Here is a 21,591-nt window from a genome sequence, read left to right as displayed (position 1 = left end):
TTTGTTCCTACTGTGATCACGGCAACAGAACTTTGTGTACAGGATTGTACCAAAGAATACCCTGGACTTGTATCATCCATTTTTCCTCCTAACAGAAAGAAGCCTGGAAGGCCCCAAACATTGCCTAACTGCTTGGCCCAAAGGGGTAACAATAATAAATACCCCACTCCTCTGAAGTTTATGGACAAGCTTGACTTCAGTGGTGCAACTTGTGTGTAATTGATCACAAACATGAGAAAAGGGAGAGGTCACAGTCCAAAGTAGCTACCTGAGGAGTTAGATACTACTCAGCATGAGTAAGGATGGAGGAACCTGGCCCTTTTATTGTAGCCCCTTCACCCTGGTAGCACCCTGATAGCAACATGCTGATGTCAGTTTCTTCCGGATATCCTTCAGGAACCGTCTCCAGCTTGGATTTATGATATTGAATTATCAAAATGGCTTTTACTATGAAGTCTATATCAATTCTGTTATGAGCATCAGTTTTTACAGTTACCATTTCCCTCGTATTCAAGCAGGATGACAGAATTCTTCAGTTCAGAAGGTTCTCCGTCTATCTCTAACTACTCTATTTCTTTTATATTATGGAAGTTTAATAGGGCTGGTGTGATCTGTTATGGATCCTTGTGGTTCTTGTTTGATTTGTGTTCATTTTTCAACAACAGAATTCATTAAGTGTGAAAGTCAGGAAACCAGTCCCTCTGAAGAAGTCTGACAACTGTGGGTTATTTACTGACTCCTCTGGCACTTTCGTACAGTATTGCTGTGGGAATATAGAAGCTTTGGCCTGACAGAAATGTAAGCAAAAAAGCACTACTGCCCTGTTTATGTTCCAGGGGGCACAGGGAGCACATACTAACACTGCAAGCACAGATCCCAAATAAAGCATAGACATTTTAATTCATTAGAGAAATATTTGTCTAGGTGCTTTTAAAAAAATAATTATAACAACAATAATAATTTGTTCTTCTAAAGGAAATCAAAGCACATTGAAGAAAGTCATTAATTATAGTATAAGCACAACACTCCGAGGCATGTAAGTATTACTGTACCCATTTTACACATGGTTAAACTGAGGCACAAGGTCTAGACTTGTGGCTGAGGCAATATGGAAATACTCATGGGCTTAAAGTTAGGCACATGTTTAAATACCTTGTTGCACTGGGGCAGAGTGCTCAGGTGTCTCTGCATGATGCCGTCGCCCCACCCAGAGCGCTGGCTCCACAACTCCCATTGGCTGGGAACCGCGGCCAATGGGAGCTGCAGGGGTGGCGCCTGTGGGCGGAGGCAGAACGCAAAGCTGCTTAGCCACACCTCCGCCTAGGAGCAGCAGGGACAGGTCACCACTTGCAGGGAGCTGCCTCAGGTGAGCGCTGCCTGGATCTGGCACCCCAAAACCCCTTCTGGGCACCAACCCCCTGCCCCAAGCCCCCTCATGCACACAGAGCCCGTGCCCTGCACCCCTCCCATGCCCCAACCCCCTACCCTGCATCCACTCCTGCACTCTGAACCCATCGTGGCCGTTCCTCCACCTAGAACAGCAGGGACATGTTGCCGCTTCCAGGGAGCCACGCAGAGCCAGGTAGGAAGCCTACCGGCTCCATGCCAACTGGACTATAAACTGGACTTTCTATGAAGATTAGAAATGCTGGTTTGTAGAGCTTTCCAGTTGGTACAGGGCTGGATAACACAGCTTTTACTGTATACAGCATACCCAAATATACACCCAAAAATAGACAGCTAGAAGACACAGCAACTTCTATAGCTGCCACTAGGTGGAGCCATCAGTCCACCTGCAATTTTAAAGGCACCTAAATCTTTTCATTATTATGTAGAGCAGTGACTCTCAACCTTTCCATACTACTGTACCCCTTTCAAGAGTCTTGTGTACCCCCAAGTTTCACCTCACTTTAAAACTTACAAAATCGGACATAAAAATACAAAAGTGTCACAGCACACTATTACTGAACCAGTGCTTACTTTCTCATTGTTATCATATAATTATAAAATAAAACAATTGTAATATAGATAGGAGAAGTGCTAGGCAGAGAGGGGCTCCACCTAACGAAGAGAAGGAAGAGGATCTTCGCAAGCAGGCTGACTAACCTAGTGAGGAGGGCTTTAAACTAGGTTCACCGAGGGAAGGAGACCAAAGCCCTGAGGTAAGTGGGGAAGTGGGATACTGGGAGGAAGCACGAGCAGGAGAGCGCAAGAGTGGAGGACTGCTGCCTTATACTGAGAAAGCAGGACGATCAGCGAGTTATCTTAAGTGCCTATACACAAATGCAAGAAGCCTGGGAACAAGCAGGGAGAACTGGAAGTCCTGGCACAGTCAAGGAATTATGATGTGATTGGAATAACAGAGACTTGGTGGGATAACTCACGTGACATGGATGGATATAAACTGTTCAGGAAGGACAGGCCGGGCAGAAAAGGTGAGTTGCATTTTATGTAAGAGAGCAGTATGACTGCTCAGAGCTCCGGTATGAAACTGCAGAAAAACCTGAGAGTCTCCGGATTAAGTTTAGAAGTGTGAGCAACAAGAGGGATGTCATGGTGGGAGTCTGCTATAGACCACCAGACCAGGGGGATGAGGTGGACGAGGCTTTCTTCCAGCAACTAACAGAAGTTACTAGGTCACAGGCCCTGGTTCTCATGGGAGACTTCAATCACCCCGATATCTGCTGGGAGAGCAATACAGCGGTGCACAGACAATTCAGGAAGTTTTTGGAAAGTGTAGGGGACAATTTCCTGGTGCAAGTGCTAGAGGAACCAACTAGGGGCAGAGCTCTTCTTGACTTGCTGCTCACAAACAGGGAAGAATTAGTAGGGGAAGCAAAAGTGGATGGGTACCTGGGAGGCAGTGACCATGAGATGGTCAAGTTCAGGATCCTAACACAAGGAAGAAAGAAGAGCAGCAGAATACGGACCTTGGACTTCAGAAAAGCAGACTTTGACTTCCTCAGGGAACTGATGGGCAGGATCCTCTGGGAGAATAACATGAGGGGGAAAGGAGTCCAGGAGAGCTGGCTGTATTTTAAAGAATCCTTATTGCGGTTGCAGGAACAAACCATCCCGATGTGTAGAAAGAATAGTAAATATGGCAGACGACCAGCTTGGCTTAACAGTGAAATCCTTGCTGATCTTAAAAACAAAATAGAAGCTTACAAGAAGTGGAAGATTGGACAAATGACCAGGGAGGAGTATAGAAATATTGATCAGGCATGCAGGAGTGAAATCAGGAAGGCCAAATCACACTTGGAGTTGCAGCTAGCAAGAGATGTTAAGAGTAACAAGAAGGGTTTCTTCAGGTATGTTAGCAACAAGAAGAAAGTCAAGGAAAGCCTTAGCCCCTTACTGAATGAGGGAGGCAACCTAGTGACAGAAGATGTGGAAAAAGCTAATGTACTCAATGCTTTTTTTGCCTCTGTCTTCACGAACAAGGTCAGCTCCTTGACTGCTGCACTGGGCAGCACAGCATGGGGAGAAGGTGGCCAGCCCTCTGTGGAGAAAGAAGTGGTTCAGGACTATTTAGAAAAGCTGGATGAGCACAAGTCCATGGGGCCGGAGGCACTGCATCCGAGGGTGCTAAAGGAGTTGGCGGATGTGATTGCAGAGCCATTGGCCATTATCTTCGAAAACTCATGGTAATCGGGGGAGGTCCCGGATGACTGGAAAAAAGGCTAATGTAGTGCCCATCTTTAAAAAAGGAAAGAAGGAGGATCCGGGGAACTACAGTCAGCCTCACCTCAGTCCCTGGAAAAATCATGGAGCAGGTCCTCAAGGAATCGATTCTGAAGCACTTAGAGGAAAGGAAAGTGATCAGAAATAGTCAGCATGGATTCACCAAGGGCAAGTCATGCCTGACTAACCTAATTGCCTTCTATGACGAGATAACTGGCTCTGTGGATGAAGAGAAAACAGTGGACGTGTTATTCCTTGACTTTAGCAAAGCTTTTGATACGGTCTCCTACAGTATTCTTGCCAGCAAGTTAAAGAAGTATGGGCTGGATGGATGGACTATTAGGTGGATAGAAAGCTGGCTAGATCGTCGGGCTCAATGGGTAGTGATCAATGGCTCCATGTCTAGTTGGCAGCCGGTATCAAGCGGAGTGCCCCAAGGGTTGGTCCTGGGGCCGGTTTTGTTCCATATCTTCATTAATGATCTGGAGGATGGCGTGGACTGCACCCTCAGCAAGTTTGCAGATGACACTAAACTGGGAGAAGTGGTAGATACGCTGGAGGGTAGGGATAGGATGCAGAGGGACCTAGACAAATTAGAGGATTGGGCCAAAAGAAATTTGATGAGGTTCAACAAGGACAAGTGCAGAGTCCTGCACTTAGGACGGAAGAATCCCATGCACTCCTACAGACTAGGGACCGAGTGGCTAGGCAGCAGTTCTGCAGAAAAGGACCTAGGAGTTACAGTGGATGAGAGGCTAGATATGAGTCAATAATGTGCTCTTGTTGCCAAGAAGGTTAACGGCATTTTGGGCTGTATAAGTAGGGGCATTGCCAGCAGATCGAGGGACAGGATCATTCCCCTCTATTTGACATTGGTGAGGCCTCATCTGGAGTACTGTGTCCAGTTTTGGGCCCCACACTACAAGAAGGATGTGGAAAAATTGGAAAGAGTCCAGTGGAGGGCAACAAAAATGATTAGGGGGCTGGAGCACATGACTTATGAGGAGAGGCTGAGGGAACTGGGATTGTTTAGTCTGCAGAAGAGAAGAACGAGGGGGGATTTGATAGCTGCTTTCAACTACCTGAAAGGGGGTTCCAAAGAGGATGGATCTAGTCTTTTCTCAGTGGTAGCAGATGCCAGAACAAGGAGTAATGGTCTCAAGTTGCAGTGGGGGAGGTTTAGGTTGGATATTAGAAAAAACGTTTTCACTAGGAGGGTGGTGAAGCACTGGAATGGGTTACCTAGAGAGGTGGTGGAATCTCCTTCCTTAGAGGTTTTTAAGGTCAGGCTTGACAAGGCCCTCGCTGGGATGATTTAGTCGGGGATTGGTCCTGCTTTGAGCAGGGGGTTGGACTAGATGACCTCCTGAGGTCCCTTACAACCCCGATATTCTATGATTCTATGATAGTGTACTTACATTTCAGTGTATAGTATACAAAACAGTATAAACAAATAATTTGTCTGTATGAAATTTTAGTTTGCACTGATTTCGCTAGTGCTTTTTATGTAACCTGTTGTAAAATTAGGCAAATATCTAGACGAGTTCATGTACCCCCTGGAAGAACTCTGCGTACCCCCAGGGGTTAAATGTACCCCTGGTTGAGAACCACTGATGTAGAGAGACAAGATGGGTGAGGTAATATGTTTTATTGGACCAACTTCTGTTAGTGAAAGAGGCAAGCTTTGGAGCTACACAGAGCTCTTCTTCAGGTTGTTTTTATCATGTATCAGGGCTTTCTGCTCCTTTGATTAGTACCATTCACAGGGGTGGTATAGTAAGATTTGGAGTTGACAGTTATGGGGAGGAATTTTTGGCTTTTGGTTTTCAAATACAGTTCAAAGATACATTTGGGGGGAAATATTTTCAGCTCAACCATACCTCCATTTCTGCAGCTGTAACTTTGCAAGGGCAAATAACCCTGGGACTAGAATGGAGGCGAGGATTTGAAAATCTGGCCCTATGATGTATAATTCATCATAAAGCTTCCATATATTATAATGCAAATAAAGTTATGTAAATAAATTAGCACCACTAACTTGGACTAGATTATGCAGTAAAAACCTGATTTGTGACATTCTGAAGTCAAAGGTGGATTATGCAGCCAATTCCTTCACTGTGGGATTGCATAGTACAGGGAGCAAGATTTTCACAAACAGGAGCCAAAAGGGTAGGCTCCTAAGTAAATATTTAGGCACCTAAATAAGTAACCTGATTTTCCAAAGAGTTCCAATTTACTTCAAGAGGAGCTACAGGATGCCTGCCACTTTTGAAAATGAGGTCACTCAGGAGCCTAACCCTGGTTTTGAAAAATTTGGCCATGAGCCCTAGGAAAAGCTATATTACAGGTGAAGTGTACATTGTATTTTCTTACCAGACACCCTAGCGAGAGAACAGACTCCATGGAAACATCTTCCCCAAAATGTCTTTGGATCAGGAAGGGCCCCTACAACCTTCAGATAATCTAATGTTCTTCCAGCTCATTAGCCCTATCCATTCAGTCTGGGTAGACTGGATCTGAGTAGGAAAAAAAATTATGCAACCAAAGAATGAGGACATGAAGGTCTGTTCTCTTTAGCTGTAAACCCCAGAGCCTATCTTTTCTACACAGAGTGTAGCATGCTCAGCAGTTCTGGAAACCAGATCACTTATTTAGGGAAACTCTTCCCCTGCATGGGATATTGGGAGGTTGGGGTTATTCTCTCACCCAGGACTCTGAGATATATGAACTCTGCATTGTGCGCTGTTGGGAGAAGCCATAAGGGCCACATGATGGGAGCTTTAAGCGGAAGATGTCTAGATTCGTAGGCCACATAACCGGGGGCCCATGGCCTGACCACTTTTTATTCAGAAGCTACTCAAGACAATCTGACACCCTAGGCAAAACCTCCTCATATGCCAACCGTGACGAGGGGCATCCAGGCCATACGGGAGTGAGAGGCTTTGTGACCTGCCTCATGGGTCCATTGCGATGGGGCAGCTGGGCCAAATCTGTCTTGTGAGGCAGCTGCCCAGAAATCTGCTGCCCTAAGCAGCTGCCTACTTTGCCTATAGCTAGAGCATGCCCTGCTTTTATGGTGGAAGTAGAGATACGAAGGTGAGCAGTGCCCAGATCAGCAGCAGGATGAGCATGCTGGATCCACAGCATGGCCAGCCCTGCCACAGTGAGTGTACTGTATGGAGTACCCCCTCCCCACCGCTTCAAATGGTGCTCTACAGCCCCTCTCTACGGTGCAATCAGAGACATGACCACAGCACATGTAGACATACTCGAGCTTGAGTAACAAAGTAGTGAAGCTGTGGCAGCATAAGATAGCTGCTCAAGTACATCACCAGGGTCCCACTCAGGGTTGCACAGTTTGTGCTGCCACCTGTGCCACTCTGGCTTCACTGTTATTGTTATTCGAGTTACCTAGATCAAAGCTAGCTCTGGTATGTCTACATGTGCTGCAGTCACACCTCTGATTGCAGTGTAGACAGACCCCAAGATATCTAAATATGGATTTAGGCACCAGTTTCAAAACTTTAAGGCACCGATTTTAAAATTCTTGTCCATAGAAATCTGATTTTACTTTGGGGGAGTATGGTGTGTATATCTTTACAGTTCTGGTCTCCCATGTTTAAGAAGGATGAATTCAAACTGGAACAGGTACAGAGAAGGGCTACTAGGATGATCTGAGGAATGGAAAACCTGTCTTATGAAAGGAGACTCAAAGAGCTTGGCTTGTTTAGCCTAACCAAAAGAAGGCTGAGGAGAGATATGATTGCTCTCTATAAATATATCAGAGGGATAAATACCAGGGAGGGAGAAGAATTATTTAAGCTCAGTACCAATGTGGACACAAGAACAAATGAATATAAACTGGCCATCAAGAAGTTTAGACTTGAAATTAGATGAAGGTTTCTAACCATCAGAGGAGTGAAGTTCTGGAACAGCCTTCCAAGGGGAGCAGTGGGGGCAAAAGATATGTCTGGCTTCAAGACTAAGCTTGATAAGTTTATAGAGGGGATGGTATGATGGGATAGCCTAATTTTGGCAATTAATTGATCTTTGACTATTAGCGGTAAATATGCCCAATGGCCTGTGATGGGATGTTAGATGGGGTGGGATCTGAGTTACTACAGAGAATTCTTTCCTGGGTGTCTGGCTGGTGGGTCTTGCCCACGTGCTCAGGGTTTAGCTGATTGCCATATTTGGGGTCGGGAAGGAATTTTCCTCCAGGGCAGATTGGCAGAGGCCCTGGGGGGTTTTCGCCTTCCTCTGCAGCGTGGGGCACGGGTCACTTGCTGGAGGATTCTCTGCACCTTGAAGTCTTTAAACCATGATTTGAGGACTTCAATAGCTCAGACATAGGCTAGGGGTTTGATACAGGAGTGGGTGGGTGAGATTCTGTGGCCTGCGTTGTGCAGGAGGTCAGACTAGACGATCATAATGGTCCCTTCTGACCTTAAAGTCTATGATTCTATGATTCATTATGGGAGCTTTAAGCAGAAGAAAACAAGGGATTATCTGAAGGTCACTCAACCTGTTGTAGCAACTAGCAACCTGTTGTAGACATCATCTTCATGGCAGGAAGACTGCTTATTTGCACCACAGCCACTATATCTGCTTAACTATTTACCATGTTTACTAAGCTGAGCTGAGAGAAGAGCCATTAAAAGTTCAGAGCAAGACTGCTTCCTGCAGCACTGTATAATTTTCTAGTGCTTTTTCCATTCTCATTTTAAATGAAAGTTGAGGCTCCTGTAGACAAAGCTGTCCTGTGCCTCTTGTGGATGAGTTATTATTCCTAATCCTGGCACTGCTTTTGAATTCTACTATGATCAATACTGGAAAGTTTAAACCTTCTTACTTCACTTACATTGAATATACCTGTCACCAACCCCATTCATGGAGGGACCAGAATTTAGAAGGTCTATGCACCAACCAGAGATTGGAGACAATAGTATGGGAGCTACACTGCTGTCTTCCAACTGAAGAAAAAAACCAAAACAAAACAAACAGCTAACTGGCAGCATGAAGGATGCCTACATGTTTGCAGATAAGGTACAAGGTTCACAAAAATAGGCCTGCAACAAGGCTCTGCATTGCAAAAGCGATGAAATACAGGCATCAGAACTACAAAAAGATTTTTTCCTCAATGGTTTCTGTTCCTTCAGACAATGGGCTTTCTTTATTAATTTGTGCTAACAGAACTGCCATAATCATGCAACTCAGTACAAGGAATTTTGTTGTAATAGTCCTAATCTAACAACACAAGAACAACACTAACAAAAATCCGTTTGCAAAATCCATTTGCAGCAACAAATTGGCAATAGATGCATTTGCTATTTTTTAAACTGGTATCTGAAATTCTTTCCTAGGCTAGGTCTACACTACCCGCCTGAATCGGCGGGTAGAAATTGATCTCTTGGGGATCGACTTATCGCGTCTCGTCAGGACGCGACAATCGATCCCCGAATCGACGCGCTTACTCCACCAGCGGAGGTGGGAGTAAGCGCCGTCGACTGGGAGCCGCGGCAGTCGATTTTGCCGCCGTCCTCACAACAGGGTAAGTCGGATCTGATACGTCGAATTCAGCTACGCTATTCGCGTAGCTGAATTTGCGTATCTTAAATCGACCCCCCCCGTAGTGTAGATGTAGCCCTAGTTAACAAACAAGACTGCACACATTAATTTTTTAACTAAACTGTGTCTATAACGACCTAGAGGTGATGTTTTATCTAAATTTAAAATACGATTTGAAAAAAAATCCCTTCATACACAGCAATCTAACATCTGCAATGCAGTTAACTTTAAGTTCATGCTTTTGTACCTAAAATAACACATTATGTGTGTATGTGTATGACACATAAGATGGGTATTGTGAAGCCATTCATCCTTCACTATCCTGAGACAAACGTGAGACATGGGTTTTTATATTCCCTTAAAATGAGGACGAGTGAGATGAGGCTGGGGAGCATCATTACACTGAAACCCCCCTCATCTAATTTTTTCCCTTTAAATCTGAATCCTGCTGGCTATACACATACTAGGAGCCCCATTCATTTACAGTGGGTCTACTGACACCAGCAGAATTTGGCCAAGAACTTGAGAAAAAGATTTGAGAGGCAGTGAAGTGGAAGAGGTAGTACACTCGATAGGGAGTCAGGACACGTGGGTTCTATTCCCAGCAATACCACTGACCTGCCACTAAGGATTTGTGCTCCATGGCACTTTTGAAAACCCCACCCTCTGTCTATTGGAAGCTTGACTTCTCTGGTAAGACTGTCAGCTGGTACCAATGTGGTGGTGATGCACTTTGTGATGTAGACAAGGAACTGAAGCCACTAACAGTCAACATAGTAGGCCACACACTACATGTTGATTTGACTACTTCCAATCTGGACTGGATTTCAAATGGCAACTTAATGGTGAAAGATTCAGAATCCCTTGAACTACCCAGCTACTCACCAGCATCTATCTTTCTTTATTGCATTTATAATTATAAAATGATCAAGGGCACACCTGGTTTACCTATCTGAGAGCTAGGGCTTGCCTTTACATGTCTCTTGCTTTGGGTCTTTCTCTTTGAGAATTCTGGCCACTGGCCTTCCATCCCCTATTCCAACCCCCTGCTTCTTTAACTGCTGTTCCCTACTGCACTAGATAATTTATATATGTTCTCCATCGGAGGCCAGTCTCTTACTTTGTCTCTGCCTGTTGAAGAAATATTTTTGTTTTATTCATACAGTGAGATCACAATAGTGCTTAGCGCCTTATATAGCACTTTCAATCTTCAAAGTGCTTGACACACATTGACTAGTCAATCATCACAACACCCCTCTGAAATATGTTAACAACCATTATTACCCCCAGTATACAGATGAGGAAAGTGAGGCAGACGGTTTAGGAGCTCAAGATTACACGAATAGTCAATATCTGAGCTGGATTAGAATTTAAGAGTTCCTAGTTTTCCATCCTATGCTCTAGCCACTACACCTGTCCTCCCCACCTTGTGTAAAAAAGACCATCTTATAATGTAGGTAGGGTTTTGTGAAATGTTCAACTGCAAACGTGAACCTACCTGAAATCAGTTAATGGGTTTAGGATCTATTCCTACTCAAGAGCATCACCCAAGACCATGAACATATGGGATAATTGGGCTAATGCAGTAATCTGTCCCTTTTCCATTCTTCTTTCTTGGGGCCTTGTCTGCAAAGAGCACTGGGTGGTGTTATCCCCACCTCACACATTTAGGGGTGGATACCATGCAAAGCTCCTTGCTTCTTAATCCTGAATGATCTTTGGGAAAGCCTGTTGCTGCCAATGTTATGGTGCAGTTAAGAAAAATCAGTCTCAGTACTCTAAGACGACCATAGCATAGGACTATAATACCCTCTAGCCCACAACTGATCTGACTCCTGTGGGCTGACAGCCCCTAGCCTTCTTCACATACATTTCACCTGACCCAGGGTGTCGCATACCATGGTAATATGGGAATATGACTCTAGATATGGATTGAGTTGTGCCAGGGTTTACACAAAAAATCGTAGTGATGTCTGTCTACATCTTATAACTACTATCCTTCATCCTCTCCTCCTGCTTCTCACTGGAGAAGCACAGTGTGATTTTCCCCCCACCCCCACTTAGGGCCTGATTCTACACCATTCATGTCAGTGAGAATTTGGCTATTGGCTTCCCTGGGAACTCAATTAGGCTAAGGCTCCTCATATCTCCACTACTTTCTTTTGGCTTGGCTTTTAATTTAATTCATGCAGTGGCAAGGTATTTCAATGCTGATGAGACAACACTAACCAGTGATTTTGGAGTTCTGTTTGGGTATTTGTCAAACACAACTTTTTAAGTTACCATGCCAATAAGGTTACTCACCCTCTAGGGCTACCATGTTCGCTGTTCTCACAGGTACCCAAACAAACACACCCATACCTGACCATCTTCCCATACAGCATTACAAACTAGCAGTGTTCAGCATGATTTTCTACTGCCCCAGGGCCCTGCTTTATCCTACATCTTCTTACACCCTCCTGTCAATTGCACTTCCTGATGCAATCCTGCCTTCCTACTCCATCAATGTATAAGGTATACTAGTTAACAGCAGCTGATGCCTGCTTACACTCTTTCCTCCCACTGTTTGTCTCCTCTGAATTTGGCTCATAGTCTCTAAAATCTCCCTCTAATTACAAGATATTTTTACTATGTCATTTTTAAAAAAAGGTTGACTGAAGTTTCTAACATATAAAGAGTTTCATATGGAACACACCAACGGACCGAAAAGAGATGGACTATAACTCTATAAGGCCTGATCCAAAAACCAACAGAACTGAATGGAATAATACTTTAACAAGCTTTGTATCAGAGCCACAGAAAGCAATGGAACCATCTAACACTTTCCCTTTCATAAGTGAGGGAATGCTTGGTAATATCAGATGACAATATCTGCAACAAAGTTGCAAAGTTCATTTCCCCACTTGCGGGGTGTGATGCACTATGCAGTTAACTGCTCTTAGGAACTCTGGGCCTGATCCTGTTCCCCTTGATGTCCATGGGAGTTTTGCCATTCAATGAGAGCAGGACCCAGCCCTCTCATTTATAATTATACCATCATAATAGAGTATTGTGGCACACCAGTGCTTCTCCCCCCACCCCCCCGCCCCCTGCCAAATGGTCAGTTTAAAGGGAAGATTAATATGGAGTGAAGGCTATTACTAGGGTAGCGAGGGGGGGGGGAGGTTCGGGGAGAGCCATAATACACACTATATACTACACTGTTAGCAAAAACTTCTTCTTTTAGTTACTTGAAATTTTTTCCTGTCATCTTTATTCCTTTCGTCTCTCTAGAGTGAAGTGAATCCTTTCTCCACAGTTCTGATCAACCCTGGCTGCAGCTTCTGGAAGTCTCCTTATCTCTATCATCACACCACACACACTGCTTTCAGGGCTTATTGTTTTTTTTAATCCGAACTGAGATACTAAAAATCCTTTATAACATTCAAGGTGCCTTTGTGACTGAGTAACCAGCAACATGTCTCATTGGCTTTGCACCCTGATCAATCATAAATCATGTATTACATGTACATCGGGCCATGCAAAAATATTCAAAAGTGCAATTGCTCTGATTTTTTCCCATAGAAGAAAGAACTCTCAACATGCTATTTAATTAGCTTGTCATTGTGAATCAACGTTAAGGGTTTAAATTGCTTATCTAAAATACCTTTTGGTAATGTGTACGATTTTTTTAGGCATCATGTCCAACAGGACACAAAAGTATAGTAGAACCTCAGAGTTACAAACATGTTGGGAATGGAGGTTGTTTGTAACTTTGAAATGTTTGTAACAAAACATTATGGTTGTTCTTTCAAAAGTTTACAACTAAACATTGATGTAATACAGCTTGAAACTTTACTATGCAGAAGAAAAATGCTGCTTTTAACCATCTGAATTTAAATGATACAAGCACAGAAAGTTTCCTTACCTTGTCAAATCTTTTTTTTTTTAATTTTCCTTTCTATTTTAACAGTTGACATTTAACACAGTACTGCACTGTAATTGCTTTGTTTTTTGTTTTTGTTTTGTTGTCTCTGCTGCTGCCTGATTGCAGACTTCCGGTTCCAAATGATGTGTGTGGTTGACCGGTCAATCCATAACTCTGGGGTTCGTAACTCTGAGGTTCTACTGTAATAGAACAGCTCTTGCTTCATTTAAGCAAAGTTAGAGAAGTTCAACCAATATGGACTCAGTTGTCCAAATAGAATGTTACTGGAAAATAGGTTGAGTAAATTGGCATTGCTCCATTAGCTGTGCCAATTTACACCAGCGTTACAGGCGTTAGAGCAGAGCTTCTTGCAGAAACTCATGAAGCTGCAATGCAATTAAGTATGGGAATAGCAAAGGGGCCCTAAAGGGAGTTAGGCCCCTAAATCTCATTGAAATTCGATGAGATTTAGGGGCCTTATTCCTTTCTGATCATTTGAAAAATCACAACTAAGTAAACAGAAATAAAATATATAAGTATAAAAGAAAACCATTCAGTACCAAAATGCTTCATGTTTGATGGAAGTCATAAATACAATATTTAAATGTAGTCATTGCCCCTATTACTAATATTTGTAGTTAGTTCTGAAAATTAGTAAAACACCACATCACTTGTGTGCACCGAAGTGAACAGGATCTCCACATTAGCAGACAAAACAAAGTTGTATGTGAATTTGGCCATGTCTTTATTTCTCATCTCTTTTCTCCAGGTGCTAATATAGGTCTTATTTGCTGTGTTCAGACACTTAGATTTCTTTGTCAAGTGTCCGTTGGGTATTTTTGGTATTGTTGAGAAAAGTAGCTCCATTTAAAGCAAGCAGGGTTTTTTCTTAGTTTGGTTTTGAATTTTTTGCATTTTTTTTTTATAATTTACAATAAACATAACTACAGCAGACTATTTAATAGTCTCATTAGCACTATATGGCCTTAGGTTGAAGAGAGGCTGGCTGCCATATTTAAACAAAATAACTCGCCGTGTGAGCAATTTTAAGGACAATGATAATTCACAGTGTAATACAATCATGCACCAAGCTCAAAACAAATGTAAGACTGGCACAAATATTACAGTACAACAAGGCAGAAGTTAAAAGGTATGTACAAGTCTTTTGACAAACATTGGTGCAAGTGCTTTAGACGAGACATTTAAAAGAAACACACTAAAACAACACAGATTAAATTTATCAAATTTTGATAAATTTTAGACAGTAAAAAGTACACAAAACATGGGGAAAAAAAACCCAACCAATACATATATAGTTTTACTACATCTATATTACAGAATGAAGGAAATCAGAGACAAAAAAGATTTAAGAATTCACAGCAAAGAAAGTTCTACCAGCCTTGAAAGATAGAATTTCATTGCCAGTGAGAGACACACACACGCACGCACACGCACAAAAGTAAAAACAAACACAAAAAATCATTTACTGTAACAAATGACAGACACAGAGGTGAGAAACATTTGGCATGTTGCATCACATGAAGTCATTCACGATTGGCTAACGATGGTACCTGGCTGGGTTGGAGATCGCTGGCTTGCCTGAGAGGAGTAACTGATGGAGGAGGCACACCTGATGTGGATGCAGATCGACCTAATCTACAGCTTGCTTTAGGCTCTAGGAAGGGAAAGAAAAGAAGACATATGCCCAATTAATGGGATTGTGGATGTTGGTGCAGTAAATTGAAACTTGAGGTGACATAGAAAACAATAGGTCCTGTAAGTGCCATTTGACCTGCCTGCCAACCTCCCCAGGACTTTCCCACAGTATGGAATCCAGGCACACATTCCTGGACAATGTCTTGGGCAGTTGGCTGAGTCATAAATAAAAGTTATCTTCTAGGCACTAGCCACCAGTATGGCAAGAGAGAGGCCTGGAACTGACTTCTCCCCGCACCTTGCTATCTTAACCTCTTTAATTTCCAGTAGCATTTCTGAGGCTGAAGAGCGGAGCAATGAGCAGCAGAGATAGGAAACATGTCCAATTTTCCTTCTGCCCTCCACCCACACACTGTGGCAGTCTCAGTGCCCAACTCTCTCACCTGCATAATGTGGCAGTGATTGGTGAGGGGCGACTGAGAGCGGTAACTTGTGGCCCAATACCCTCATTCAGCGGCTGAGTGGGATAGATAGTGGAAGAGGACAAAAAGGTGGTGGGGCTGAGAGAAGCTGAGGGAAATCACAAAGAAGACATGGTTCTTGGGGAAGTGGACAAAAGTGGGAGAGAGTGATGGGGTAGGTTGGGAAAACAGGAAGTTAGAGATTTTCCAGAATCATGACATCACGATTTGTGATGTCATGAAGGCCACAGTGAAATCTGAAAGTAGCTGACAGTGAGTCAAGGTTAGCCGCAAAACACAGAGTAGAGGGAAGAAACTTCAAGTTTTAATAGCATGACACAGGCCTCAGCAATGGAGTCTGTGAAGTTGGTTGCATTGTGTTATCTCCAGTTTGTGTGTTCCCCAAGTAGGAGTGATTAACAGAAGTGTAAGATACCATGAAATGGGATAGAGATCTCAGGCGCCTGAAAAGAATTTTGATGCAGAAGTATTTGATTTCCCTATCCTGGTTTTACCCAGCGACATTTCCTCGAAGATTTCCCACTGAGTTACAATGCAATTTACTGTAATGATCCCAGGATAAATGACCAAGCTAGGAGAAATGTACTACCTAATGGCACTAGTCTGTCCACAGTTGGTTTAGAAGAACATATTTTCCTGGGAATCTGGTCTGCTCATCTCTGGTTGAGAGAAATGTTGCTCCCTGAAAGAACTGCAGTGCCCATGTCTTCTCCAGGCATTGGTCTGCCTTCGTCTAGCTCAGAGGAATATGTTTATTCTGCTCGTATGTTATATCCCTTTCAACAACCCTTTATCTGTCTTGTCTATTTAAACTGTAAACACCTCAAGGCAGTGACTGTCTCTTACTCTGTGTTTGTACAGTGCACAGCACAATGGTGCCGTGATTTTATTTGGGATCCCTATGCTCTGCTGTAATACAAACAATAATAATGAGTCTCCTTACATCTGGCTGAAAATAAGTGTCTTCTCACAGCTTATATCTGCCCAAGTTTAGCTGAAGGCACACAGCTCCTCATGATGATGGTCTATCATGTCTAGCTTTGATGTATATCTTCTCACATATCTTATCTGCCTATGTCTGTCTAAGAGAAATGTGTCTTTTCATGTCTGGGTAATAACATCTTCCCCCAGTGCCATTCTATGTATGCCTGGATGACAAGAGCACACCTCTCCATAGCATTGGCCTTTAGGGATATGCAGTGGTTGCTGGTTGGGTTGCTTTCTCCATTTCATTTTTTGAGCAGGTCAGCAGGCCACCCTCCTTCCATTGCCACCACCCACTTTTACCCACACAACTCCTTCTGGAGTCTCCAGGAGAGCTGGCAGCCTGCACCAGTACATAATCTGATGTTTTGCCTTTCTGGATGAGGACAGTACACTGTTTCGTTGATTAGATCTGTTCTGAAATTATTTGTTGTTATTGATTTCCATGGGAGAAAAATCGGGGCTTATTTTTGTTTTGTTTATCTGTTAAGGACAGATGCTACACTGTCTCTATGCTAAGCAAAATCAGATTCCCATCCAGCATTATCTTGGTTAGCATTGTTGATGTCAAAAACTCCAAGGTATTGTCTGCCATTGCTTCTGAATTGTTTTCTTTGCTTTGAGAAAACTGTCACAATTTCCAATTTGGATATACGTGCTGCAATGAGAGCCCATTGTTTCCTTGACATAGACAATCCTTTCATCTGGCATCAAAGAAATAAAATCCATCCAACTCAGATGAAATATTAATTTCTTCTTTTATCTCCCTGGCAATATATTCAAGTGTCAGAAACTATTGCAAATTCCAGCATGGTTCTTACTATGGGAAGTTTCCAATCAATGCCTATCTAGTTTTTTCACATCCAGAAGTTTAGGTGAATTTCTTTTTTAAGGGGCAGTTCCATTGATATCACTGGGATTATTTTTACACTGAATGAATTGGGAACATTCCACAGAAATTTTTGCTATGACTAACCTCTTCATGCTGTGGCATAGAATGCAATTTCCCCCCCTAAATGATCTGTCAGATATGGTCTGTACAGCTGACAACACCATATCCAGTGCTATGTCTTGTTTGTCCCTTGTGCACTCCTTATTCCCTGTACTCAGCTAACCAGACTTTGAGTACAATGAACATTTTTCTTGAGTAAGAAGTTCTGAATAGGGTCCCCTAACAGCTGCAGAAGGGCTCTGTGTATAATGATGTCCAGCAGCCTTTCCCCTTCAGTGAATTCAGTTTCTGAGTTGTGTGTTTCAAATGACAAATTTGAACTTGTCTACAGTGCTCTGTGGCTTCATGCAGATTCTGATTCTGGGAGCAAACAGGCAGAGTTAGTTTGAAAACTCCCTGCTGCTGTCCCCAAGGGGGTCCCAAACTGTTTGTCAGCAAAGCAGAGGGCTGGCTTCCAGGGAAAGCAGGCGAACCTGAAGTGGATACAGACCAATGTCAAGTGCTAACATAACCTTGCTGAGCCCCAGGTGTGCCCCTAATGCATTAGGCAACAAAGCAGGAGTCAGTTTTGGCCATGACTAGAGCAATGTGTGCTTTGACATAGCTCACGGGGGTGGTAAGAACTTGGGGGACTCTCTGGTTCTAAACAATTCTGTCTCAAAGACCGCGCCCCATTCCAAATGCAAAATTCCTTTCAGAGCACAGAGGCAGTGGCCATGCGACATTGCTGCTAGCCACTCAACTGCTGACAGTTGATCCTGAGGATCCTGAGGATCTCCTGCTATGCTAGGGAAGTCCCAAGCATACGGGTAAGTGCTTTGCTGGATTGGAGCCGAATAAGATGCCTGTTGTAATCAATGGGCATCACGTGACTTGAACTCAGCAGGTCATGTTGAAAATCTAGTGGGTTGTTTTCAAGACTTTATTTATATCAAAGACAAATATTTAAAAAAGATTTAGTTGCTATATTTACTGATGAAATGTTTGTTTTGATAGTTTTCTCAGCTTCAAAAGCCAGTTCTTTCACATTGTGTCATGTGAAATGAAGCACACACGAAGGGCCAGACTCATTCTCAGTGAAGTCAGCAGAAAGACTCTCATATTTCAATGGTGTTAATCAGGCCCTGATCCTGTAATGGGATCCATACACACAGACACTTAAGTTTGAGCAGGGTCCCAGTGGAACTCCACATGGACATAAGGGATCATGTTGTGGGATCAGTGTCTAAGAAGCAAACACTGATTTCCCATAAAAATATAGGGCATAAATTTACAAATGTGGGCACCTAAAATTAGGCACCTAAATCTACATTTATGCTCATGTATAAGTGGCCTGATCTTCAAAGATGCTAAGCACCTGCATAGCCCATTGTCCTCCAGTAAGGGTGTATTTTTTGCTAACATAGCAGACATCTCTGTGCTAAGGCCAGAATTTTCTGAAATAATTTAGATTTGTTTTATAACAAGAGATGATTTCCTGCATTCATTCGTTACATAACTGTTCTGCAGGATGTTTATTTCTGGGTTTGATCAGAAGAGATCTCTTTTATGCATCCCAAGGAATCATCATTCTGCCTATCCTAATCTTAATTTAAAAAAAATTCTCTGGCTGTCACTTACACTAGAGACGCTTCCTATCCTGCCACAGTCTCTCCTTTGCACATGAAAATAGAAGTTGCTTATGCATTATTGCTGCCAAGAAGCACATCTTGAATTAAACAATAAGACATGACGGGATGTATATCCTATGCAAAAAAATTGAACATGCACATTTTAAAATGAATTGCATCTATTATTGTTATACTGACGTAACCTCACTGGTTTCCTAATGAATATAAATTATCTGTAATATAACTGGAAATGACCTAATACTGTAGAGGAAGAAATCATTCGATATGTTTCTTTCTTAAAAATATTTGACATGAGACTGCCGTCAGGAGACATTCAGTGTTGAAACTAAGAGCAGTGCATTTAAAAAGAAATGTTTGTACTCCATACATGATAAACCTCTGGAACTCAGTGTTACTCGATAGCACTGAGGGCAATATCTTAGTAGAATTCAGAAACAGGATTAGACATTTCTACAGAGCTAAAAAGAACACCCGCAGTTACATAGATTTTTTTTTTTAATTAGATGGGGGTATAAACCCTCACATTTTGGGGCATATACCAACCACTAACTGCTGGGGACTAGGAAGAAACATCCCATATTGGCAGGTTATTCTATAATAGTCCACTACAGGTTTCTTGCAGCCTCCTGTGAAGCAGCGGCACTGGCCAAAGTCAGATACTGGACTAGATGGATGATTAGTCTGATATGATTTGGCAATTCCTATGTTCTGAATATGCATATATGCCATAAAACGGTGAAGTGTTTATGTGTAAAGGGTCACAGTCTGAAGATTTTTTCATATGCACGTATTTTCTACACAGCTTACTGGATGCACTGTCTCCTTTATATTCTATCCAAAAATATACTTTCTTCTATAGGGGTAAGCAGGGGCGTATACACTGTCATGTAGGAAGGAGTGATAGAACTGTGTATTATGAACACAGATTTGTTTGCACAAGCAAACTTTTATTTTCAACTGCATATGCATCTCCGCATCCCTGGGTGATCTTTCAGCAGGAGTCTAATGGAGCACAGACCGCCAGTTTAAAGCTGCCCTCACTTGGAGAATCCCTGGGATAGCTGGCAGTGCAATGCTACTGCCTGCCATTCCCTTGGGGGTGAATCTCCCTTGGATGAAGCAGGCATAGGTTGGGGCAGTTTGCCTCCCACGCCATGATAGCAGGGGTGAATTGGGCCCTATATCTCTTAGGCCTCCCAAGGGACCTTTTTTTTTTTTTGGTCAATGTTTCTCCCATAGCGCTTGAGGTTAACAGTTTGAAATCCTACTTTGACAAACTCTGATTAAGTACAGTATACTCATTCCTTTCCCGATCATCTGCAGAGTATTCAGCCTGAATGCTAAATGTGTTGGTTGAGTGTCTAATAGATGGCGATTATAAAACAATGCCCCTCCGCCCAACAACCAGTTCTATAAACTATTTAAAATGCAATGCAGTGCTTCTCTCTCGCAGCAGGTGGCAATGCAAAATGCTACCTAGTAGCAATAAGAGAGCAACATTCCAGAAAATGCTCTTTAAAGCTCCTGGAGTTAAATTATATGTGCCTCCCATTTTGTAAACCTCCTGTGGTTCTGCACTGAAATCGCAAGGACATGTTTTGAATGCTGGTGTGCATAAAAGATCATTGACAGTTCTTTCCAAATGGAGCTCTCTGATAGAAACAGTATCATGCAGATAGGGTGCAAATGTCCCTGCAAAATTATCTGATAGATGAGAGAATGATCCAGTGCTGTGAAAATTGTTACTCAGGTGGAATTAGTGACCTAAGGTCATTTAAACTTTGTGTGCCCACCAAAAGGGTCCATGATCTTTTCTGGAGAGGCCTGAGCTCTGATTCCAACCTTACTAGCACCAGTGTAGATCAGGAGTAACCCACCAAAATAGTCAGTGGTGTTACGCTGTGTAAACTTGTTATAAACAAGATTGGAATCAGGCCCCAGAACCTAGTTAATCTGTGTCCCAGATTCCCAGCACAGTTCTAACGGGACATACAATAAATCACATTGACTTAAGAAACGTACCTGTACCTATCCAGATACATCTAAACCATCATTTTTGTTTTTCATTGCAGTGTAATTCTAGTTTGTTTGCAACCGTTACAATCCACAAGAACAGTACGCAGCACTGGGAATGAAATGCCACAATGAGGAAAAGTTAATTATTTATTGGTGCAAGAGCTATGGATCCCATCCAGGGAAAAATGTACATGGCTGGCCGGGGTGTGCAACTCAAAGGAATTGTAGTAAATAATACATTTGAAAAAACACAAAGATTCTCTTTGGGGGGAAGAAAGAGGCTTAATTCAGCCAATAAAATATGTGTATAATACTAACAATTGCACTTGCCATCTGATGCTTTGATGGTCTTTGTAGTAAAAGACAAGACACAGCCACAGATAACGACTCTAAGGCCTGGTCTGACACCCATTGAAGTCTTGAGAGCTATGCTGATTTAGGACTGGGGCCAGTGAGTGTTTTGCATGATTTAACTGTGAGATGAATGAAGTCCCTACACAGCAGCCTCTGCATAAGGGCTGGATGGAAGTGAAATATTTTGTTTATGCTTTATTCATATTGAGGGATGGACAGAGACTGGGTCCCTCTGTTTAATTTTCCCTTTTCTTTGTTCTGATCAATATTATTGTCTAGCATGACTAGTTTGGTATGTACCTTGGGTTTGAGTCTGTGCTGTCCTGGCATTCTGATCTGGTAGCATTTTGCACTGGT

At 42.7% G+C, this 21,591-nt stretch overlaps 1 protein-coding gene across 1 annotated transcript in view; it reads right to left on the bottom strand.

Moving 5' to 3' along the window:
- The window catches only part of NYAP2 (neuronal tyrosine-phosphorylated phosphoinositide-3-kinase adaptor 2), a 184,046-nt gene that overhangs the window by 22,756 nt on the left and 139,699 nt on the right, over positions 1-21,591 (bottom strand). The window contains exon 5 of the mRNA XM_065411227.1: positions 14,731-14,834. Within this exon, the coding sequence (XP_065267299.1) occupies positions 14,731-14,834 (104 nt within the window). The remainder of the gene's footprint in view (positions 1-14,730; positions 14,835-21,591) is intronic.

Source organism: Emys orbicularis, chromosome 9 (assembly GCF_028017835.1).
Source record: "Emys orbicularis isolate rEmyOrb1 chromosome 9, rEmyOrb1.hap1, whole genome shotgun sequence".
NCBI lineage: Eukaryota > Metazoa > Chordata > Testudines > Emydidae > Emys > Emys orbicularis.
Note: the sequence above shows the minus strand (reverse complement) of the source record. Positions and strands in the feature narration are given on the sequence as shown.